This window comes from Oryzias latipes, chromosome 15, assembly GCF_002234675.1.
Source record: "Oryzias latipes chromosome 15, ASM223467v1".
NCBI classification, from domain to species: domain Eukaryota; kingdom Metazoa; phylum Chordata; class Actinopteri; order Beloniformes; family Adrianichthyidae; genus Oryzias; species Oryzias latipes.
Window position 1 is genome coordinate 25,328,517 of NC_019873.2, and position 25,083 is coordinate 25,353,599.

Sequence of the window (25,083 nt, forward strand, 5' to 3'; positions counted from 1 at the left end):
ATGCTCTGTGTCAAAGCATCTTTATGTCTATGCTCAAGGTCGAGTTTTGGGTTTGCTCTTTGCATTAAAAGTCTTCTACTTGGAATTGGGACCTGTGTTGATTCTTCCTGCTCTTGCCTCCCCCCCCAGGCCTCACTGTCACACTTTGCCCAACAGTAGGTGGAATAGGCTCCAGCAACCCCATGACCCTAAGATGCAATCAGTTGGTTTGGAAGACGGAAGGAATTAATAGTCAAACGCTACCAGTAGTGCCATCCATGGCGTGAAAAGGAAAAGGGATTCCCACGAATTCTGTCATTTTGGTTTGTCAGTCCAAAATCTTAAATGGAAGCAATAGTAATATGTTTAGAAGCTCAGTTTTGAGTTTTGAGGGCCAAAAAGGTCAGAAAGCTTCCCTTTTCTGATGTTATGGTGTGCAGTCAATGATGAGAACTGGGACTGTCAAGAACTGGAGGTGAAGGACCCAAAATGCAGGAGACAAGGCATGGTGACCGAAACTAAAACATTTAATACGAAAACGGAACCACTAACAAACACTGGAGAAACAAAAAGGTGACACAACAGATCAGATGAGCTGAAAACCAGACACTTCTAGAGGGTGAGGGCAATTAACTGAAATGAAGGCAGCTGTGGATCATGATTAACCTGAAACTGCTGGGATGGACAAAGAGCAACTAAGAACATGACCAAAACACAACCAAACTAAACCGCAGATCCCTTACAGTGACAAGAATGACCAGGAGCCATAGATGATGGAGGCTACAGTAATTATACAACATCACCAGTAAGGTTTCTCTTTATTTTTGAGACCAAACAGAGAGAACTCATATTTCTAAGCTTTACACCTCTTAAACGAGGTGAATTTTAACCCTTTTTTGAGGGTTTTAAATTAAAGGTTCTTGTAATTTATAATTTATTATCTTTAGTTGTAACAATAAATCGCAAAGTGGACTTTTAATAACTAATAGAAGCTGCTTTGCCCTCTATTATTCCAGATGTACAGGATGACTGGACTGACTGTCAAACTCACCGTCATACACGTGTCTCTGGTAGGTGCTTTGTACATCCTGCACAAATTTGCCTCAGTGTTTAATGTCCATGTTCTCTTCGAGTTGAAAACAATGTCTTTTTGTCTTTTGCTTAACTTTTATTTTACAGTTAAACAAAAGTTTCTGTGAACTTGTGCAAACCTTAACTTAATGTTAAATGAACACATCAAGTTTTTTACCAATTTTGTTAGAAAAGGCTAGATCTCAAATCCAAATTATTATGTAAAAATGATTACAGGAAAGAGAGAATTATTTCACGTGTTCTTGTTCTTCAGAAGATAGGCCTGTTAATTGAATAGAATTGAATAGTTACTTAATTTATCCCATCTGGGAAATCGGATTAGTACGGTAGCTCAACAACAGTATTATCAATAATAGTGGGTAAAAAAGTTTAACTTACAGAAATTTACAATGAAGAATTACCAAACTAATAATAATATGCAGCAAATTTACAAAACACACATTTGCACAATATACAATACATTAATTTACAAATCATAGATTAATTGCTTAGTTTATGTACCAATAGGGGCTGAAGTAAATGAAATGTATAGCTGCTGGCATGAAAGATTTTTCATTTTGCTCCTTGGAGCAGCTGGATTGAAGAAGCCTGTGGCTAAAGAAGGACTTAAGACTTATCAGCGAGATGCTGCAAGAGGCTGCCACTCAGGCGGCGCCCATTTCTGGAATTCCAGAAAATAATGGAAATCCCGAAGGTTGTAGTTGATCACGATTTGAGGGTTTCAGAAATTCACACTGTGTAAAGATTTTAAGTACAAAGTTTAAAACCAGATTTTGTGTGTCTCAAATTCATATTTTTACATCAAATCTAATGCTATAAAATCTTTATTTTTATCCACATTTTGATTGGGCAAATGTGCAGTTTGTTTCCTGATTGCAACTTTAAAGGAAAAAATATTTTTTTTATTGAGAATTACAAAAAATATAATGCATCAGGCTTTGAGTTTGTTTAAAAAAAAAGGTTAATATTATTCCTACTGAACAGTTTTGCCTCCCTCCAGATCATTACTTGACATCAATGAGGCTGTGATAACAGGAGGGACCCCATCTCTGTCTATTTGTGGTAGCTTATAGGTGGCAGCTTTCTGCACATCTTTGATTTTGCCATATTTTTTTTCTTGTTAATCTCTAAATAGACAACCAGTTATGAAACTTTGGAATCCACTTTATTTCCTGTTTCCAATCAGTTGTTGTTCCTCTTTTTCCTAAAACTCCATGAACAAAAAAAGGAAAAAAAATCATTTCATTTCTGTGCTGGAAAACAAGCGTGTTTGCCTGCATGAATTACAGTTGCTCCTTAGTTGTTGCTTTCATCTGTAAGTCTCTTAAAATCGAAACGTCGCAACCTAAAAGCAAAATCTGAGTGTCTGCATTCATCTGCAGCCATTTATGGCTAAAATCAGGTCAATAGAAAGAGCCTGCAAATGTGGACCAACTCGCAACATTTCAAATTTGTTGGAATTAACCACAGAATGCATCTGAACCATTTAACTTTTTTTCTGCTTGGTTTACTGGAATCTGAACAGTTTCAAAGTGCCACTTCGCCTCCAATTGCAGCCCGTTACTTTTGGCTTCTCTGTTGTCAGGGAGAAATGAGTGAGTGTCCACAGAGCTGGTGAAGTGAAAAACTGTGGATACTTTCCAGTGACTGGAGGGGCTCACGGCCAAAAATGAATGGCTTACTTTATTTCAAGAGACAGACCCACTTCTTTCCGAGCACGCTTTCCCTCAGCTGCATCTTAGTCACTTTTTCAGCAACAACAGGGGTTCTACCTTTAAAGGAGCGAGCGGCAAAACTGAAAGGCAGACTGCATTTGGTTTCTGGGAAGGATGAAAAAAAAAAGAGCTTTCCAGTAGCCAAGGCTGGATATTTATTTTTTTGAATGATTGATTTTAGGAAATTCTCTGCTAGAAGGCCGTCAATAACACCTCAAATGGTGCCTAAATAAAACAAATAATTTTCCAAAAACCCTTTTTTTGTCTCAAACTCCACCACATACACACTAGGAGGAAAAATCTGTTGGAGAAGGTCAAAAAAACAAAGACAAATAAAAAAAAAACAAAAAAAACAACAGTCTTTGTCTAGAACAGTTTCTGCAGAGCAGCAGGAGTTCATTTGAAATTCAACTCTGAGTTGTGGGCGGGACTGTTGGTACTGTGCAACCCCTACCCCTCTTCCCCTTCCTATCACTGAGAGCCATCTGTTTCAAGCTCTCCAGCTAGCTTACAGCCCCTCAACCCCCAACCTAGCATTACCAGTGCAACAAAAATGACGAGAAATATTGGAGGTATTCAGCCAGATGCCAGCTCATACGAGGATCTATTTCTCTGCAAGAATGAAGTGGAGTAGGGAGCTAGTTTGTTTGCTGTCACAAATACAGTCTTTTTTCAAACTCTGTGTTTTTTTCTGCTTCAGGTTCACAGCGATTTGAATAAAGAAATCCTCAGAAATGCTTTAAGCTTTATTTTTATCAGAGTGGGTCTTTGAGATGACACATGCCTTTTAGTTGAACTGAACACTTAAACACTAACTGGACTCGTTTAAAGTCTTTTACTTTGAAAGAACTGAAGAGGGAGCCGGTTTAGCTCGTGCTGGTTTGCGGCGCCTTCCGTCCGTGAAACCAGGGTTTGACTCCGGGCTGCTCCCTGTTCCCTTCTCTACTTCTGTGCCGGTCCCAAGCCCGGTTGCTTTGAGAGGGTTGCGTCAGGAAGGGCATCCAGCATAAAACATTGCCAAGTTTACCGTGCGACTCGTTCGCTGTGGCGACCCCTGATGGGAAAAGCCGAAACAACTTTGAAAGAACCGAAGAGACTTTAAAGGAGAACTTTAAACGAAATGTAACCCCAAACCTCTTGACACATCACAACGAACGTCTCCTAAAAAGCTTTTTTTTTTCTCTCCCATTTGATCCAGTTTGCAGCAGGTTGTCGTCTTCAGTTCAACAGTGTTGAAGTGCTTGCCTCTGCTGGAAACTGCTGGTTTAAAACCAGTCTTTGGCATCCTCTTATGAACCACCATGGAATAAGTTCTGGCCTTTAAACCAGCTCAGCCTCAGAGCCAGATTGCAAGTCTTTGTGCCACGTGGACAATTCTGCAAACTTGAACCCAGATTTTCCTGTCACATTTTCCCCTAATAGAGCTTTTTTGTCCCCCCCGCTCTCACATATTTTTAACCCCTTCATGTCCCAGATTCTGCAGGATATGAGGCACATTGTGTTAATTCAAACCCTAAAACCTGTAGATCTTTAGGCAATGGAGCATTGGAATCAGCTGTATTTAAATTTGAGCTGATGTAAACTGTTATTTTATTTTCTGCAGATGAGGATTTAGGGACTTTGAGTTAATGCAACCAGACTTTTATAGAAAATTGTACCAGATTTTTTAAAAACATAACTGCTGATGTGATGCATTTTCTCTTTACGACGACGTTTTCTGATATAAAACTAGACAAATCTCTGTGCAAGTGTCATATGTTACATAACTTGATAGACTTCTTTTTTTTTTTTTTTTGGCCAGTGTGAACCACAGACCACAGTGGGGGGACTTAGTAAAAAATTGAGGATCCTTTTAAATTTTCTTGGAAAGTGCAGAGACGTTGGTATAGAGAGCATTTGACATGGAAAAGGAAACTGGTGCCAGCTGGTGGCACAAAATAAATAATAGCACTGTCATACTAGCTCATGGGAGTCAAGGTTTGGGTGTCTGGAGGAAAATAAATCCTGGAATCCATCCGTTCATCCATCATTTCTTAATCTAGCTCTCATGCAAATCCATTTCCCTCTTCTATCCCCAGTTTTCTTCTTTAGGTTGTCTGAGGGTGCAGAGGCGTTCTAAAGCCAACCACAGGATACAATTCTGCCAGCAAAGTCTGGGTTTGCGTCAAACCCTTTTCTCTTTAGATTATAAATCAGCAAAACTATCAGAAGCTCTCCAGAAATGAATCCTGGGTAGATGAATATCTGGCTAAGGCGGATAAGTCGCCATAACTCTAACATCAGCCGGGAGTTCTTTACGTCAAGCCAAAAAAGCAAAGGAGCAAGAAGCTAAATGTCACACTTGTAGTCAAACTTTTAGCTTTTTACTTGTTTCATTTTTTTTTAGCCCTTTCGGCAACTTTCTGCAACTAAAACGACTGAGTGACACTTGCATTGCCAAAGTGTTACACTTTGGTGAGCGTCTATTGGTCAAATGTTTGCAATGGGAATAAACACCGATGAAGCCGCATGGTATCAACATCCACTGCCGGAGGTGGTGGAAGTGACTGGTATTGAGTCAGTTTGTTGGTAAAAGGAGGTTAAATTTAATGGATAAACCTGACACTAATGTGCAGAGATTGCCTTTTGAGGGAAATTCAACTTCAACCTATTATAGTACAAGCTATAAACAGCAGTAAATGGAAAAAAAAAGTCATATCGATTGGATAAAGAACAAATAATATTTTTGTTTGGTTGTTTTTCTTTTTCAATTTTCTCATTTGAATTGTATGTAAAACTGTCTTAACAAACTGTTTTGTCACAAAATAATCAACCAAAGACGTGAATATAGATAAAAAATGACATTTCTCAAAGGAAAAGGGAGACTATTTAAAATTCTAAAATTTAAGCTAGAATAATACACTTTTTAATTTGCTGGGTGGTAGGTGTTCAGACTGCCATGTTTTAATTGTACTACAATTTAGAAACCAATGCAGTCTGAGAAATATACGAGAGAAAATATTAAATTTCTCTAAGTTCTTGCCAATGACTCTTTTTTTACCATCTGATTTAATCGAAAATGGAATAAAAAGAAGTAAAAACTCACCGTGGCACAAACAAAGGCTGTAATTCCTTTATTGTCCAGAGGGTGAGCTACAAACTCCACAAATGAAAGGATTGAAGGGCCTGTCTCAGAAAAACCCAGATCCTTGTGTGCACTTTAGAGATGGAAAAGTACCAAAAATGCTTCCAAAATTGACACATTGATTTTAATAGTCTGTGCATACTCTGTTGAAGTAAAAAAACAACAACAACAAAGTAGTACAGAAGTTTTTGTTTATTAAATAAAGCAAACTTGATCCATTCTTTTATTTTTAGAAAATGTGTATTCAAAGACAGAAGTGTGCAAAAACATTTATGGGCATTTTTGTAAAAAAAGAAATTCACCTCAGAGTGAACCAAAAACAAACGTCATCATAGACTGACTTCTGGACACTTCCACGCAAAAAAAAATAACAGTATTGATATTTATAACTTTCGAATGAAACAAAAAAATCTAACTTTGTATATTTAGTCGTCACAAATCCAACACTAAAATGCTGACTGTTGAACCTCAGACTCTCAGGTGTTGATAAATCATTTGAAGCTCTGAGCGGGACTCCTCTAAAATGAAAACCACAGCATCCATGTTACTTGAAAGATATAGATCAGCTTTTTTATTTTATTTTTTATGTTGCCTAAAAATTATGAGGATGACATATAAACTCAACTATAAAAATTGTTTCAAAACAGAATAAAAAAAAAAAAAACTTAATGCAACAATTTCTTTGTTAGATTTTTAACCTCGCAGGAAGCTCAGAATACACACAAAAAGAAAATACTGCAATACTGTAATGTGTTTTCTTGTCATTTTGATATTCATATATATGAGTCAGTGTACACAAATAAATAAATTATTTACAATCTTGCAAAAATGTCAACAAAAAAAAAACAAAAAGGCAAGGCTTAAATAATTTACAAAAAGAAATTATAGTACAGACTTATTATAAACATCTTTGGAAATGCTCCACTTAAGTTCAGCATCTAAAAATGGCACAATTGGGATCAGAAAAATCAGAAAATATTGACATTTCTGGCTATAGTCCATATTTATTTTACATTATTTGTTTGGAAAAAATGAAGCTGAAGTGGTTGCAAAGTGGCTAAAAAGTAGAGTAAGTACACTAAATATAATTTTTGGGATGCTTTAAAAAAAAATCCACTTTCATCAAATTTTGTGTCAAAGAAGGGTTGTATTGATCACAAGTGAGTAGGACTTTTTTTTTCCAAATCTCCTTCAGTTAGTGGATCAAGCATGCAAAGTGCAAAGTCTGATGCTTAAACATCCTCAGCAATGTGGTTTACTGCAAAGGAGTCTTCTCTTTCGCCCTTTTTGAATTGTCTTCCCAACCTGGTTCAGTTGTCTGTGGAAAGATTGAGAAAACGGCTTCATTACTTGTGCATTAGAAAAGAGAAAAAAAGAGAAGAGACTCGCATTTGAAGTGCTGGAGTGCAGGAACATGTGAAATGTGTGCATTAGGAAGCGTGTGCTCAGTGATGCAGCTGTGCTCTGGAAAAAAAGACCACAGTGTGTTTTGCAATCAGCCGATTTAAAGTCCTTGGACTAAAACACAAGGTCTTTCACAATGCGTCTGGGGCATTGTACAAGCTAACAAGCAGAAAAAAGAACAACTTTGTTTTTTAACCCCTTGACTCCTCTTGATGGTAATATGCATTAAGCCCCTTCTGCTGCAAACTCACCTTAATTTAGAATCTACTTGAACATGAGGGATTTTTTTTTTTCATAGCTGGAAATCAATTCAGGCATCAAGGGGTTAAAAGTTTCTTCAGGCAAGATACAACACAAAACCCCTTTAACCGTTACCTTGAGAATCACTGTACGGTACTCCGGCTTATCTGAGGTTTGAGAAAGATGTTGAAGGTTTAAAGATTTGAACCACATTGAACAGAAACAGAGATATATTTCTCTCTTGTAGTTTTTTGCTGCAAAATGCACTAAATTGTTTATCGAGAGGAAAAAATTTGCTCAGGACAAAACACAAATATAGATTTTGCCTCTACTCTTAAAGAGCCAATCCAATGAGAATAGTGTTTTTTTTTTTTTTTAAGGTGTTCTTGTCCCATTTCTCTGATGATGGATGACATATAGTAACAAAATTCAGTTTAAAAGAGCATTTCTAAGTATTTATTTGCACTCAAGTCGAGAGTAAACAGGAAAAGAATGCTATTTGAAAAAAATAACGTTATATTATATTGTTATTATTATTATTTTGGTTAAAGATGGCATAATAATAATAAAAAAACACTGGAAAGGCTTTTCAAATAGATTAAAAGATGATTGAAATGGGTCTTTAACAATGCTAGCTTTTGGTAGTTAAGAAAGCTCCAAATGCTTTCAGCTTTTGATTTATAAGCAGTAATTATTTATTTGAAGTTTTTAGCAGTGTGCGCAACTTTTTTGTTACAGTGGATAAACTGGTAAAACAAAGAAATAAATAGCCAAACATGGTGGCAGTTTCTAAAAGTAAGCCACAAAAAAAAAAACGGTATTATTGCTCTCACGCACACATGCATGTGTCAATTTCTTCAAATGAAAACATAAAATTCGGCTTAAAACTCACCTCTGCATTCATATTTGAGGTCGGAAAAGAAAACCAGCTCCTGCGAAAAGACAAACAAGCCTAACCTCCCTCCTGCAAATGTCTTATCGTAAATGGGTCCCGAGTCGGCCATGATCTGTTTTCCCTCATAGACCACTACCCTGAAAAGCAGTAAAAACATTTTGTCAGGATTTGCTGAAGTTCACCAGTGATGCAGACGCAGGAGAAACAGACAGATTTACCTTATAAAACCAGTCTTTGGTCTGTGGATGAGATGCCACCTGTATGCTGTGTAATCCTTCCAACCAATGTTTTTTGGGTCATGCCACAGAGTGCGCACCTATGTGAAATATTTAATAACACAGGATATAATTCCAGCCTTTAAAATAGACCATGTAGCATGAAGTCTCCCCTCCCACCTGTCCTTGAGTGTTGCCTGTGTGCCATAAAGCATTTCTTAGGTTTTCTCCAGTGCCTGTGGTTGAGTTGACAACCTTAAGCGAAACACCTGAGATGCCAAAAGCTTTGGATGGCTTGTACTCCCAGTAGGTCTGGGTGATCTGCTTCCACATCACCACATAGAAACGCCCACTCGACTGGTATCCGAACACAAAGCCAGCATAGTCATCATCTCTGTCTGTGTTTACATACATTGTTCCACTGAAGTCCACGGCGTTGAATTCATCAAAACCTGTAACGATGTTAGCAAAATGGTCAACTGGAGACCCAAAAGTTTCAAACCAGTTGATTTGAGAGCAAAAGTGCTGGGTGTGCCACTCACCTACTGCAATTCCTGGATCAGAGTTGGCAGTCTGAACTAGTTCTTTGCCTTGGTGTCTTACCACCCAGTTGGGATCAATTTGAGTGGTTCCCTTTGGATCCAAGTGGACCATCTGGAACTTCCTAAAATCTGTCACACTGATGGCATTGTTCTCCGGACAAACATCAAGGATATCTGGGATGCTGTCGTTGTCAAAGTCGTCTTTGCAGGCATCCCCTCTTCCATCACCTGATTGACGAGAGCAGCATACACATGGAAATGGTTGACCTAATTTTGAATAGGTTGGAAAAATATTGACAGCAGCTAAAGTGAATATCCGAATACTCCCACTGCAATGACTAAAGAGGAGCTCCTCCAGGTCAGTATGAAAAATGACTGGAAAAATAACAAATCCTCTAAGGAATCTGACCTTAAATATCGGGCCAAGTCTGCAAAAGCAAATCAGCTTTCACTGATACTAGCAAGGATGAGAAGCCTGAGGTCTATTAAAGCTTGACTGCAGGCCAGGAACTCACAGAGGGAAAAATGCCAGTGGCTAATGAAGACCACTGCCTGGAAGTAGCTTCTGTCACTAGTTTTCTTTTTTTTTATTACACAAGGGGCTCAAACAGTTCTATCAAATAAACACTATCTGACAAGCTTTGAGGAGGGTGAAAGCGCAGTGTCCAAGCATTCCTTCTTCTTAGTATGTTTCCAGTTACAAACAGCTGCAAAAATCTAAGTAACCTTGTTTTAATTGGGTGCTCTGGATTAAACGTGAGCAAAACTTGATGGAAATAAGAACTTCACAGCCTGGCATGTCTCCTCCTGGCCGGCTAACTAAACGCAAGCTGGAATGACATCACCCACACCAACCTCTGCTGCTAGCTTTTTCCACATTTGCCATATTCTACACACACTGCACAGACACCAAATGTGTTTTTCCATTACTTGGTGTTCTATAGACTATATTTTCTTTTTGTTTTCAGATTTTAAATTTGTATTGTAAATAGTATCATATAAATAACATCAAATGCTAAGATATTAGGGAAATGTTAAACTGGAGGATATTCTTTGCCTTTCAAGGTCTAAAAAAAACCTAAGCAAAGGTGGCATATCTGTGCTACTTGGATTGTAATGTAATTATTTGTATATGTTGTGCAGCATTATCTGTGTTATAACACTGCAGCAATTTCATTTGTGCAGTGATATGGCAGATGCTTCTAAATTAAACACAGGGAGCATTTTTGAGCATTCAGCATTTTTTTTAATGAAATAATATAAACCCCTAAAAGCTGCTTCAACAAGAAATTTTTTTAGCTCTTACCTAAGTGACCAAAGTAGATCTTTTTACTGTTACAAACTGATTATATATGGAAACATAGTAAATTTCACCTTAAATACCCTTGATTACTTCATTTCATGTCATTCTAAGATGGTAAGTGAGAAGTGGCTCATGGCATCTGATTTGACCATAAATCTCTCAGCTGCCATCCTATGGGGATGCTTTCAAAGATGCTTACCATCCATGCTTATGTCAGACGTGCTCTATAATGAACCATCATCCCAGAGAGAAACTGGTGGAATACAAACTGAAATCTGAGTAACTGCAGCTCCAAAAATTCGCAACCAAAAGGATAAACTTAGGAATCCTACAAACAGTAATATAGAGTGAAGTCACGTTTCATTGATCAAAAACACTTACATAAAATAACGCAATTCCATGGCAATGCATAGAAAGATTAATTTGGTAAAAATGATCCACTTTAGTCATTGCACGCATTCAAAATCGAGCACTTTTTTCTGTATTGCAACATTGCTCCAATGGGTGTCCTTCATCGACTCATTTTAAAACGTAACTGAAAACAGCTGTATTGCTGAAATATGAGGTGGCCTATGTGCTCGATAATTTCCAAATAGAATCCTGATCAAACGCATCAAATAACACTCACCATCAGAATCCACCTGGTCTGCGTTGGGTGTAAGTCTGCAATTATCTTTGTCGTCAGGTACCCCGTCGTTATCATCATCATAGTCACATGCGTCTCCTTTGCCATCCTTGTCATGGTCAGCCTGGTTGGCATTGGCCACATATGGACAGTTATCCAAGTTGTTTTGGTGGCCATCTTCATCAATGTCCTGATTATTGTCACACTGATCTCCAACCAGGTCATTGTCTATGTCTGACTGTGGGGAAAATAGCAAAGTTAGCATGAACTATCTTAGAGTGAAGACTGTAGTGATTATCTGTATTTGACCTGGTCAGGGTTATGAAGCAATGGGCAGTTGTCACACTGGTCACCAACTCCATCCATATCTGTGTCCTTCTGGTCAGTGTTGTAAACATAGGGGCAGTTGTCATTGTCATTATGAATATCTGGAGGGGGAAAAAAAGTTTAATTATATGTTCTATTGTTTTGTGTGTTTTTTTAGGTTTTAGCACAGTTTGGACTTGTTTACCATCTCCATCAATGTCCACTGCACAGGCGTCTCCTTCTCCATTATGGTCTGTATCGATCTGTGCCGGATTGTGTTCATAGGGACAGTTATCACAGCGGTCACCCACTTCATCTTTGTCAAAGTCAAACTGACGTGGATTGTAGAGAAGGGCGCAGTTGTCCTGTGGAGAGAAAGGTTTTCATTAAGAAAATGCATTTAATTGAGAATTGATTCACAGAGGCAGAAATGTTCTTTTTAAATCAGCATTTGTATCTGATCCCTAAACCAACCCAACATGTTCTTAAATATGTTCTTGGCCCACTTTAAGTTTGGAATTATTGCAATTGTAGTTTCCCAATTATGCAACATTGCAGCATATTTTTCCCATTTAGAGTTAAATAAAATTTCTGGACTGTTCTTGATTGATGATGGGAGAGTCTTTTTACTCTTTCCAGTTTCTCTCAACATCCTAAAGACTCTCAGTGGGGTTTAACTCTGGACCTTGTGTGCGTCAAGAACTATTAACCACTGGCCAAACTGTTCTTTGCACATTTACAACCTTTCATTTTTACTCTGTGTGAACGGTGGGATACTAACAGGCAAAACCTCTGCCAAGTAAAAAATAAAAAACATCTAACTCCATGCAACAAAACAGCTGTGAACTAATTCTGCATGCATGAGAAAGGATGCTTTAGCTGCAGCAGCAAAATGTGACTACTTTGTGAGAACATCTTGGGATAAGCCAGCACCAAAAATTATCCTAATTATGCCCATCTTTAGCATCCATCCAAATTGTTACCCAAAAATCTGTGCTTGTTCAAAGGTGACCATCCCATCCTCAGATCTACACCCTAACAGGATGTATTCCAGGCATTTCTTTCAACCTGTAAATACTCTTAGTCATTGAAATATCACCTATTTATAGTGGTTAATGTTGTTTAGTTTTGAAGTCTATTAAGACTCTGTGAAGACTGAGAGCTTTAGTTTGGTGTTTCATTTGTGTTCTTGGTTTTGGTCATGTTCTGTTTGCTGTTTTCCCACTGTCCGTCACACTAGGTTTAGGTTGCCAATCATCTACATATGCATGCACATGCACATAAGTGTCTGGTTTTCAGTTCTATCTGTTCATCTTCTGCTTTTCTGCCTTTCTTTTCGGCAATGAGGTTTGTTTATTTATAAAAGGTTTATGTTTCTGGTGCATATTGGGTCCTACACCACAGTGTCAGCTGTCATCAGAGAAAAAAAAAAACAAAAAAAAACACATAGCACATATAGCAGTATCATTTGTAAAAATTACACACCCTTTCATCCAGGATTCCATCATTGTCATCATCCTTATCACAAGCATCTCCTTGACCATCTCTGTCAAAGTCTTCTTGTCCAGAATTTGGTAAATCAGGACAGTTATCCTAAAAAAGAAAATTACATTTTCGGTTTTGATGTATGATTGCAGTCAAGAGTAAGTCAAAAAGAAGCAAATTATCTACTTTGAAAAAAAATAAACATGGAGTGAAATACCTTCTGGCAGTTATAGGTGGTATTGGCTCCACATACAAGGTTCTGATTGGGCCATCCATCCAAGTCTGAGTCTTCGCCGCAAATGAAGCCGTCCCCGGCATAACCAGTTCGACACTCGCACTTGTACATCGGGTCACTGAAATGGCTGATGTAAATGCATTCGGCGAATTTGTGACAGCTGTGAGTTTTGTCTTTGCATGGGTTCTCTGGCTCACAAACCTTCAATAGAGAAAGACCAGACATATATCTTAAGGTGGAAATATTGGAAGACCAGATTCAGAGCTACACAAACCAAAATGATTGGTTGCTGGATTGATTTTTATAGCAGTCTATATTGTAGAGCACTTCCAAACACATTTGACACAACTTAGCTTCTTTAAACAACTACTGAAAGCAAAGAGGAGCACAATAGCTCACGAGGGATGTTCATAAACAATGGCTGATGAGAGATACAGAACATTTACTGCAATACTAGTATAACTTGATGTTATTTTTTTGTTACAACTTCACAAAGTATTATTTCAACTGCAATAAAGAGTACAATCAAAATAGTCAAAAGTGTAAAAAAGCCTAAAATATGCCTCTTTTTTTCTTTGCCTGTTCAAAGGTTTTTCTAATGTACTCTCCCAAGACAACTAAACTACCTCAGTGTGTTACTAGTTTTAAAATTGACATCTGACATGTAAAAATTCACTCAGCTACTTACCTTGAAGCAGAAAGCTCAGATTACTTCCCTCAACTTTTGATTTGTTGTGAACAAATAGGAGTAACACAAACTCACTTGTTTGTTTCTCTTGGCCGATTCCACACCCATGCCGAAAGGCTGGGTCCCCTTGTATCGCTTTGGACAGGGCAGGCAGTGGAAACCTGGATTTGTGTTGACGCAGCGCTGTGTTCCACTGACTTTGTAGCAAACATCAGACACCATGTCACACTAGAAGAAGAAGAAAATGAATTTAACACTTGAAAAACAGCAGTACACACAAGAGAAATGACATTTCCCTCACCTCATTAATGTCCTCACAATGGGTACCATTTCCACGAAAACCAGCCGGGCATGGACCACACTCCCAAGAGCCGTCTGGAGAGCTGCTGCAGTCCACTCCACCAAAACAGGGGTTAGAGAGGCAGCCATCTGAGAGAAGATGACATTTTATAAAACAAAACCACAAGTCTCAGCCTTAAGGTTTGCCAACAATTGAGAAGCAGAAGTTTTTAGAACGATTTTTATTTGGACCAAAGTGTTGGCTTTCCAGAGGAGCTTTATTTATTTATTTTTTTAGAAGTAAAGATGTTCGTTACTGATGCTCACCAATAGGACAGTCTTTCTTGTTACAACTGTCACTGTCACTTGCTTCCCCAAGACACTTCTTGCCACCGTGCTGAGGTTGAGGGCTGTTGCACTCGCGCGTCCGACTTTTTATGCCCCCTCCACAGGTTGCAGAACAGCTAGCCCATGGAGACCACGGCCCCCATCCGCCATCAACTAAAAAAATTTGTAGTTTGGAAACACATTTGAATTGTTTTTCCCAAACAAACAAGAATTACACTCTATAGCTGGAGCTGGACGTGAATCAAGATGAAGACTTTAAGGAACCCAAAACTTTTAAAATAAACTTTCCTGTTTCAAAGAAATGTTCCCTTCTTAACATCATCAGTAACCCTGATGCCTCGGGGCAGATGTCAACAGCAGCAGCTCTGTCCTCTGTAACCTCTAACAGGATACTCATAATAACATCCTGATTCTCCACTAGGCACTTGGTCACATCATGATGGCTTGTCCACCTGATTTCCAACACTTGTTTTAGGAAGGGAACATCATAGTTCTGTTTCTGAGATCAGAAAAGGTTTTTGCACATGGCTCTGCTTGCACTGCCCGGACCACTGCCAAATGCAGCTGGTGGTAATAGTAGTGGATATCCTTTCCAACCTTCTTTTACAATAAGGTCTGAACACCATCCCTAACCCCACTCATGACAGGAGCTCCATCATAGCACTGACTGACAATTTCAGCTGCACTGTAACCTGATGCAGAAAGATGTTCAAGAATTTGGGGGATTATAAATTCTGAATTTAACTGACTGATGTGTGAATGTGTGTGTGCATGGGTAAATGGGTCTGTGACTGTAAAGCGCTTTGGGCCTTGAACAAGGTAGAAAAGCACTATATAAGTATACACCATTTACCATTTACCATGATGTCACGCAGAACACATGAGGTGTTCCTCTGGAATACCTTTACAAACAAATGCAATCATGACTGACAGGTTCTCCACATTTCATCTGTCTCTGGTTCCATCCCATTTGATGCAAAACCCAGCAGAATCTGCTTTTGTCATAATTATCCTTGATTTAATTTAAAATCCTTTTGGCCAATGATTCAATAATTTTGTTTCGGATGCTGTGAGAGGTGTATTTTGCAGTTTGTGGAAGTTGTTTATTTCGTTAAACATGTCAGTGTGTAGTCAATCATTTTTAAGAACAGTCCTGCAGAGAAATCCTCATCATTTAAGCTTTCCACGCTGCCACGAAGTGGAAGTTGGTTTACTGCAAGGAACTTAACTACTTCTCCAATTGTTTTTATATAATATTTATTTTTTCAACTTGAGTGGGCCCTAATAGATTACCAATGGTCTCCCCCGTGGCCTCTCTTTGGGACATACCTATCAATACAATTCTAAAGCAAAACTAAGTTGGTTTAAAAGAAAATGCTTCAGTATCTGAAAATTGCTTCGCCTGGAGCAAAATCCCATTTGGAATCTGTGGTATTTCCAAAAAAAAAGATGTTCCCCTGAAGAATACCTTCAAGTAAAATTAGCGTGAACAGATTTGACATGATCTTCAGGAATGGGATCCCAATGACCTTTTGTAGATGTGACAAACCTGACGAGGAAAACACCAGAGACTAAACTGCAAAGGAGCACTACAGACATTGACTTCTTGGAGGTGAACTTGAAATTTATAGATTGTGGCCACAATCCTACTTAATATGTTAGTTGGTGATTCTAAGTTGTCCTTTGGGTGTGAATTGAAAACTGGGTTCATGCATGGGCCTGCAATGGACCGGTGAACTGTCCAAGAATAGGTGAATATTGAAAATGAATGTATGGATGGCATCAGATTTTTTACTCTTAGGTTAGGCCTCTGAGATTCCATTAGATGTTTAGGCTTGAGGTCAGAAAAATGTAAAACATTTCCAAAGAGGTCAATGCCTTTGCAAATCCCAAAATGTAACGGCTGAGGGTTTTCAATTGAAGTTGGAAGCAAAAGGAAAGAACATAAGGCTCCAAGAGAGAACATAGATCAAGATTTGAAGCTGGCTTGTCTGAAGCACAAGGAATGTTGCCTGAGGGACCTCAAAGAATGACTGTTGGACAAACAGGTGCACTGGTTTCTGTAACAGAGATGCTGCTTTGGACCAAAGTTCTCTTGGACTAAAATACTCACTCGGACATGGCGTGGCAGTGCAGTTCTGAGTCTCCCTTCCACTGCCCTCACAGTCTGTGCCCCCCAGCTGTGGCACAGGAGCATTGCAGTGGCGTATCCTGGTGATTTGTCCCTCCCCACACGTCACGGAGCAAGACGACCATGGTGACCACAAACTCCACCCTCCGTCTTGGCGAACTGGATGTAAGTCATCAAAGCATCAGACAAAGATCACCAAAACATCCAAGCCATTTTTCATCCTCTGTTTTTTCTTCATCTAAACACTTACAGACTGTATACTTTGAACCAGTACGGAAAAGAAATGGTCACCAGATTTTTACAAGTAAACACTGGGTGATGCTGGCAGTGGCCTCAGATTCTGGTGCTGCTATTTATGGCTTTGTGGATAAAGTGTATCCTTATAAGACTGATTTAGTATAACATTAAAGTAATTTAAGATACAAACAATAACACACGTTGCTCCCATTATGTGTCATGTTAAAATTTTATCATCTTTAGAGTCTATTTTGTACTAAATCCCAATATAGGGATGCATAAATATTTAATTTTTTTTACACTCAAGTCAGTGATGAGTAATTTTATGTGGAATAGCATCTTAGAAGGTGATTCACGCATCCCAAACATGAGATTCAGATTTCAGTCAATCAGTTCACACTTTGAGGGATCTAACCTCATAACATCTGAGCTTTTCTGGGGTTTTTTTTCCCCCCACAAAGTTCTATTTCCCTCCTATAGTCTCACACAAAGGTTTACCCAAGTTTTCTCACCGCGACTATCACATTTGCCCAGGCTGCACTTCCGAGTCTGGATGGAAGGCCCACTGCAGGGGTTGCTGGTAGCGTCACATGACCGACCCCTCTGTTGAGTTCCTATCCCACAGGTGACTGTGCACTCTGTCCACTCAGACCAGGGGGACCAACCATCTTCACTATCCTTTGCTGGAAGAGGCAGACATTTTTAAATTCTCTTTCTTTGCAGAAACACTTCTTTTTTTTAGAATTACAAAACTGGTGTAAAAAAATTATTTAGGAAGCAGCTTGTTCAGTCCAACAACAGACAAGTTGGCTGCAGCAAGCACGTCATTAAAGTTTCATATCCAGGTTCATGGAAATCTGCCCCATCATTTATAACACACTTGTTTATCATGTTTACAACTTAGTGTTGCTTGCTGAGAAGGTTGTGACTACTTACGCATGCACACAGGACAGCATTCACCATCAACAAATGACGGGCTTGCACAGGCCACTGGAGGACATGTTATTTGATGACACACAATCTTGGACTCCTGCAAGTAACAAAAATATTTAAAGTACATGATATACCCACAGTATATTTGATAAATCTGATGGTACTTGGCTCTACCTGGCAGGTACATTTAGTGCAGCTGTCTACAACCCAGTCTTCCTTATCTTCAAACAGGCGACCATCCTGCCAGCACATGTTTTTCTCCTTAGTCTCTTTCATTCTCCCAAGGGCCTCCTTCATGACTGTGTTCTCCTCTGTCTGAACATACAGCAAGCACATCTGCAGTTAGCTAGGAAGCCAATCGCAAGTGATTAGTGCAAATTCATCACAAAGTTGTCGCCACTGGCAGGTAGAGGAGCTTAAGCTCCAGACAAAAGTTATTTTCTGGATGTGTGAGTTTGCTTTTTCCCCAGATGTAGAAAAGGAAGAGTAAATGTTGCTCTCTCTGTCATTCAAAGGTGCACCTCCACACAAAGCTAATAAGCTGTAATGTCTGTAGATCTATTTTTTTTACAAACTCCAACTTTCACAGCATTAATCTTCTTTACATCTCTATTTTTACAAGGAAACAGCCCACTGTGAAGTGCTGTATAGTTGAGCACACTGCAACCTCAAACCCACTTGGAGACTGAGGGATCTCTTACTCGACCACTCAGAAACTGTCAGTTGATAAACCACCATCAACGGCTTATGTGTGTGAGTGTGTCTTTTTTAACAGTAAAATAGAAGCACAAAACTCTAGGACACCACTCGATCTGGAAGAGCCTCGGGGACCCTTTTCATACCAGCCTCTTTTTTTTTTTCTTTTTTCCCCGAAGGTTCATGCCCAGACACTCTTATAGCTGGGAGGCTCCCAGAGGAAACACACAGGCTGTTTAAACAAAGCCAGACATTAGACTGGACCCAGTCACTGGCAGGGGAATACTTCCTATTTCCACATGTAACATGTCATAAAAGTTGTCTGACTCATGCTTGCAGAGATAGCAGGAGTCAAATGGGTTCAGTCATCGTGGCTATAAACAGTCCTGTGGCTCCGTACTATTTATTTTCAGACAAAGGTACTTGTTAGCCCAGTTCAAACTTCAAACTGAAACATTGTTGTGCCAATGGCTGTATCGGTACTCAAAAATGTCCAATTCTTTTGCTTGCAAAAATTTGGATTTTACTTTTATTCTGAAACTTGGGTTTTATAAAAACACAAATTCAATCATCATAAGTCATGATTTGGGTTGAGTTAAAAATATGCTGATTGGTGATCCATGTAACTCTTTCCTATTTCTCAACTTACCACTTTTTGCAAACCGTCGATGAGGTTACTGACGACAACACGCAGTCCTTTGAGCTCGTGGAACATGGTGCTAAGTTCCTCACAGGAGCGTTCACACATATCTGAGCCAAGGTCATCCGTCTTCTGACCTATGATGTTGGTGGTGATGGAGGGCCTTACGTCTATCACTTCTGTGCTCTCTCTCACAGTGTTAGGATCATCTGGAAGAAGGGAGAGGTGGGGCTTGTCAGGTGAATTAGAAAGGTGAGCCACACAGAATAAAATCACTCAATATATTAATTTTGACAATTTAAAATATTGCTCAAAAGACAATTCAATTAAAGAGTGAGGAAGAAGGAAGATGAACATTTTTTTTTTCTTCAAATGTGCAGTGGTTGATGCTGACAGCTATTTCATTTCCAAATCGGGATGTGCTGTCAGCTGTAGTGTTTAAAGGAAAATTTATATGAAGCTGTGATAATCGATCTTTCTGCAGAAATATCAACAGGATTGACTATAGGAGGACCAGAGTAGCCGGCACTGCTGAGAAGCAGACGTTTCAAGATGTCAATCTCCTTCACCTTTTTAAATGAGCCAAAAGTTTTGGCAGACTAGATTACGCAAATAAAAACTGAACATCTATGGATTCTAGTGTTAATTGCTAAGAAACAGTAGAACCAGAGGTGGTCTGTTAATGAGTGTGTGAAACCTCAACGGTTTTCATTCATTACTTGCACTGAGGGCTTGAAATTATGACCTCCTTCCTTTCATAACATGGAGGAGAGGCACGGTTGTTAACTAGAGGGCAGTTTGAATGAAGTAATAGGGCTAAATGTTTAGCTTTCTCTGCACAATCAACACATCTGGAGTAGGAAGTCTAACCAAGTGTAACGTGTCCACCAGCTGTGAGCTGCACAACACAGACGGGGGAAAAAAAAAAAAAAAAAAGAGGTCGCACGGCAAGACAGGCAGCATTTAAGGGTGGAGGCTGCAGTGGACCATATGACAAATAGTAACCCACATTGCCTCACTTTACCCCTCTAGTTTTCCCCCAATTTCCATCCAAAAAACTCCTAAGCTTTGGTAATATCGGGGGAAAATGATAGCATTTCCAAAATAAACACACACAAGGCAAGTATCAAAGCTCTGTGGAATCCTGTCACTCAGCCAGAGCGCAGCACAAATCTGCAACTGCTTTGGATGGAGCTACTTAAGCTGGTGAAGAATAACAGCAGATTGGAGACTCTAAATCAAGAAGTCATGCAAATTGCCAAGTGATGTCCCGCTATGCTTTATTTCCTCTTGGTCTGCTGGATTCATTTAGGTCTCTGGAGGGCTCGTCTGTTAAAGCGTTTACACATTCTTCTCTCCCGTAGACACTTTATTTGTCAAAGCACACACAGACACAGGAAAGTATTCTGAAGTGAGCAAACAGGCCTAATTTTAAAGCCGCTTATTAATGTCCACTTTAACAGTTTTTATGAGTGTGGGCTGTGCGGGTTCAAAGATGACTTTTGGTGTTGAACTCTTGAGAAGTGAGACAGGCAGCGCCCGGACCGCAGTGTCTTTCATCATCTCGAGGACAAAAACTCATTTAGGTGACTTTTCTTGTGGCTGCAGATATAAAAACAACAGCACAGAATGGATATGTAAACGCATTCACTTTGTGATGGTCGTGTTGATTTTTGCAAACAAAAGGTCTGTGTTGATGTTGCTCTTTGTGTAAGCTCTGCTGCGCATTTTCTTCATGTGAGTTCAGCTTTAGCTGAGAAAAGTAGGCCGATTGTCCAATTCATGACCTCACCCTGTGTGTGCATGTGTGTGAGAGTGGCGTGAAGTGGAAGCTCTGCAGCATTCAATTCAACTTTTATTTTATTTTGTTTAAGCCAGTTTTCTGAGTCTACTGCCAGTGGAAATAAATGTAAGCATCTGTATCTTCTTTTATTCAATGCTCAGCTTCAACTCCTTAATTGACAGTGTTGTTTCCTTGAACATTATATCTGGCAGGGCATGAATCCTGTGGCTTTTCGACTCTCAAAGTAAAACAAAGGGTGGCGAATTCAAACCGATGAGAGACAAGAATCATGCTAAAGTGTTTGTTGTGGTTGATACTTAACAAAACACAGGCATTGTGTGCAGGGGGGAGGATCGCATGTGAAGGAGTTTTCAAATCACATCTGCAAGGTATCAGGCTTTGGAAATATAATTAGCTTGACTCATCTTTTGAGTTCTGAAAATCACACAGAATAGGAATAGTTTCCACTCCTCCAGAAAAGCAGGAACCTTAATCTGCGTGCCGGTTTGGATGCTGGTAATGATGAGATAAGGAAACATAAAAGGACAGACCTCCACTCTCACCTTGCTTTATGACCTCACAGCCTCTGTTTTGGAGAATGCTTTCCACCGGCGTGTCAAAGATGAAACGCACACTTTGAAGAAGGCCCTGTGAGGCAGGAAAATGCAGTTACTGTACAAACATTCATTTACTTTAAAGGTTTATACCATAAAGTGGTATAATCCGGTCACCCTCTTAGTTTTTTTTACCCAAGTGGCAATTTCAGACCTAAAAATGGAAATGTATTCCACACAAGAACTATAAGGAAATACAAAACATTTCCTTTGCCACAATCTGCTTTGGGAAGCCTTTGTTTCATGTAAACTGTCATCACAGGTTCAGCAAAGGCAGTAATCTAGTTCCTTCAAAGGAAACATAAGACGTAACCTGCTGCTTAAAGCCGCCATCTCCATCTTACCCTGAAGTGGTTTTCTCGGTTGGATCCTTTTGCGACATACATGCGACTCCCTTCAGCCCGCAGGTGCTCATAGAACGGCTCATCCAGGACAAAGCTGTCTAACAGGTTGCAGCCCACAAAAAGGTTTGCGTTCTCCCCGTGAATATGAAGTGTGATATTTTTCCACTGAGAGTCAGATAGGTCCACATCCTCGAATGAGACCACGTTTTGTGAGCCATCGACCCAGTACACTAGATCCAGAGTGTTGGCCGGTCCATTGGATATGATCTCAAATTGTCGCCTGCCACCAGGACCCTCCAGAGCCACCAGAGTGCCGCGTGAGGTGTGATCCTGCCGCATACTGGCCACAAAGACAAAGCCCTCATTGTTCTGGATCTGTTCCAGTATTTGTTTGAGTATTGGGGGATCTACTGGAGGCAGAAAGTCAAAGCGGATGAAGCGGTAGGCAGGGGCATCTAAATTTTGGCCCCGAAATTGTTTGGCACCCAGAGTCTTCCGTGTGATATGACTGATTTCAAACAAGTCAAATGATGTCTCGTCCAACTGCTCTTCATCTAGAAAATCAGACAAAGTGAAAATAAATTTTATGTCCCTCTTTTCAAATCAAACTAACAGACTGGTTAATCTCCCTGTTAGTCTTCTTTTCATGTTGACACTATGCTGTGTCAAAAATATACAAATGGCAGTGACATGCACATTTTCCACCAACCTTGAGATGCTGCTTGATGAAACACAGATAAAAACAAGAAGAGATGTCTCCACAGTTTCATTTCTCCTTCACAAAAGAAAAAAAGCAGTTTAAGTTATTTTTTGTTCCCACTTTAAGTGAAAGTTTAGTTTGCACTACATCACATAAAGTAAAATAAGTGCAAAAAAATAATTTTAGTTTGAAATAAAGATATATTGTTGTAACATATATAGGATTTAAGTTTCTGGACGCTTAAATGTTGTAGCAGAGCAGTTTTGACTTGTCGGATTAAAATCTACATATTTTTTTACACTCATCCATATTTGTGTTCAGATTCGCGCGTGTAAAATCCGCCGAAAAACTCACCTGTGAAATTGAATAAAAATAAAGAATAAAATTCAAGCAAATATCCACCAGCAACGACGAAATTAATCGATTATGGACTGGACGATGGTTTGAATCCAGGGACCATTGAATTAGAAGTGGGATCCCCAGTATCTCCCCCTGCGTAAAGGGCGTTTTGGTCCGCTTCTTTGGCGCTCTACATCCAGTCTGGCAGACTTGAGGCGCAACAGTGGCTGCGGCTCCCTGTTCCCTCCTCTTATATACCGTGCCTCGCCGTGCGCCCGTCAATCACAGTGTCTGGGGGTATGCGAGTTTTATGTCCGGTTGTTAGGCGACAGAGTTTTATAATTCTCTTCCGATTGCGTAATGTTCTGATCGTTGCTCAATCAGAAGCTACAATTGTGTGATACATGACCCCCTCTCCCTTAGGTCTCCCACCTTGATGTCTTCATCCCCCAAAAAAACCTTCTCTTCTCCAGCGCGCGCGTAAGAATCGCTTTCTCTGCCCAGATCCGCAGGTATCCTCCAGAGAAACACGAAGAGCTGCACTTCTTCTGGTGTTCCCACAGTTTCATGCAAAATGGAAAGATTCTAAAAATGAGAATGATGGAAAACGTCCATCACAGCATTCTGGACTTTCTGGAATGGTTTGATAAATATATGTATTCCTATACCCTTGTGTTATATGTCCATGCTTTGTTTCTGAATCCCCATTTTTGCCAAATCCCCTTACTGCAGCATCATCTTTGGTTTGTGGAATGGTTTGAATCAATTTTGAATCGTGCATTCCATTCAGGGGAAAATTTTAGAGTTATGGGGGCAGAAATGATTAGTTTGTCAGACATACATGATACAATGCTGGCTGATAATCAAAGCATCTGCGGATACCAGACTTGACCAGATTAAAGTTATTAGGAGTGGAAAGAAGTTGAAGCTCTCTGCAGATTTAATCTCATTTAAAGTAGATACACTTGTCACTTAGAATTTCTCCAGAAAAGCAGTGATTGCAAACATCAGACTTGGTCTAAAAAATCAATCAGCAGAGTCATATTACCTTTCAACCTAACAAATAATATTAATATTTTTTTAAAGCAAGTAGTCTTTGTGCATTGATGTTTCAGTCCCTGTCTGGCAGGTAATTTTTTGATGTAACTCTGCTATGAAAACAGATGTTTTACATAGTGTTGTTTGTTGTTACAATATTATGGCAAAAACAACCATAAAAAGCATAAATAACAAATAATATATAAATATATATACACACACATTTGTTATTTATGCTTTTTATGGTCATGTTTGATCTTTTACCCTTTTTCCCCAGTGTGTGTGTGGTCTTTGTGACACAAAAAGTAGCAATTACGCTATATGAAAAAAAAAAAAAAGGAAGGAAAACCTGGTGTGTACTCAGACTAGGAAAATCCGTTGGTCCGGACCAGGTCCTCTTATTTTGGTCTGTATTCAGACTTCCGTCAAGCAGACTTTCCTGTTTTGAACCGAAGCTTGTAAACAAAACCACATGACTAAAAGGCTCTTTAGTCATTGGCCGGGTATTATAAGACTGGGGGAAAACAATGAGAGGAAGAAATTACGGAAGATTCTGTTGGTAACATTATATTTCACTGACCGGTGTTGAACGTTTGTGTCAACGTCAGGTACAACACTTTTTATTTGATAAAGGGGAGGCATGCAAGGTAGTTGCTGAGGAAACGGCTAAGAAGGTACGCTGATCAGTGTTTATGACATATAGATTGTCAGGAAAACGGTGAGAGGCAATGTGTATCATGTTAAAAGTTATTTAAATAAGCCTGGATTCATTCAACCAGATTTTGCTGAGTTGTTATGCCTCGCTCTGGTCTCCGTTTTGGTCCACTTGTTCCACTCTGGGCACCAGGAGTATTCAGACTGAGGAACCTCAGAACCAAAGCTCAGTTTGAAAATCAATCGAGACCACCTCAAAAGATGGGTTAGAAAGTGATTCCTGTTCCAGGACCAGGGTCCGCTTGGGTGTATTTAAACTGAAAGTTGTTCTGGATTATTGGAAGTAACAAACTCTGGTTCACTTTAAGTAGACCAAATGTGTCCGATCTGAATACACCCGTAGAAAATCCCTGCAGTGTACCAAATCTGGGTCATCAACTGCGTGCTATTATCAGCTACCAAATAAAAAAAACTAAGTAAGTTTCAATTAAAGCAATAA

General features: G+C 39.4%; 1 protein-coding gene and 1 long non-coding RNA gene across 4 annotated transcripts; one reads left to right on the forward strand and one right to left on the reverse strand.

Moving 5' to 3' along the window:
* The first annotated feature begins 641 nt into the window (after positions 1 to 641).
* On the forward strand, positions 642 to 11,693 carry LOC110016538. Of its 2 annotated transcripts, none has more exons than XR_002291866.2 (3): positions 642 to 784; positions 996 to 1,049; positions 11,619 to 11,693. It is a non-coding gene; the product is annotated as an uncharacterized LOC110016538 (long non-coding RNA). The 2 variants fall into 2 exon arrangements; XR_002291867.2 differs by lacking the exon at positions 11,619 to 11,693 and adding an exon at positions 3,985 to 4,088.
* On the reverse strand, positions 5,886 to 23,165 carry thbs2 (thrombospondin 2). Of its 2 annotated transcripts, XM_011484578.3 has the most exons (23): positions 22,908 to 23,165; positions 22,563 to 22,628; positions 21,854 to 22,407; positions 21,459 to 21,543; positions 19,122 to 19,321; positions 17,951 to 18,091; positions 17,780 to 17,873; positions 17,356 to 17,526; positions 16,589 to 16,765; positions 14,455 to 14,628; positions 14,150 to 14,277; positions 13,924 to 14,076; positions 13,143 to 13,361; positions 12,926 to 13,033; positions 11,646 to 11,805; positions 11,444 to 11,562; positions 11,138 to 11,372; positions 9,207 to 9,434; positions 8,845 to 9,116; positions 8,668 to 8,765; positions 8,447 to 8,586; positions 7,690 to 7,721; positions 5,886 to 7,228 (listed from the first exon to the last, which is right to left on the reverse strand). In XM_011484578.3, exons 2-23 carry the CDS (start codon positions 22,621 to 22,623, stop codon positions 7,166 to 7,168), a joined length of 3,612 nt encoding a protein of 1,203 aa, XP_011482880.1. In that variant the 5' UTR covers positions 22,624 to 22,628; positions 22,908 to 23,165; the 3' UTR covers positions 5,886 to 7,165. The 2 variants fall into 2 exon arrangements, with proteins under 2 accessions (XP_011482880.1, XP_011482881.1); XM_011484579.3 differs by lacking the exon at positions 7,690 to 7,721 and having other exon boundaries at positions 6,085 to 7,228; positions 22,908 to 23,164.
* Between the last annotated feature and the right edge of the window lie 1,918 nt (positions 23,166 to 25,083).

Bases quoted from the DNA above. Each gene is read 5' to 3' on its own strand.
- thbs2 (XM_011484578.3), bottom strand. From the start codon at position 22,623: ATGAAACTGTGGAGACATCTCTTCTTGTTTTTATCTGTGTTTCATCAA. The intron at 19,322-21,458 runs GTGAGAGTGGAG...CCCTTCTTCCAG, and splicing joins CTGTGAGGTCATAAAGCAAG to ATGATCCTAACACTGTGAGA. The intron at 14,629-16,588 runs GTGAGTATTTTA...AAATTTTTTTAG, and splicing joins CACTGCCACGCCATGTCCGA to TTGATGGCGGATGGGGGCCG.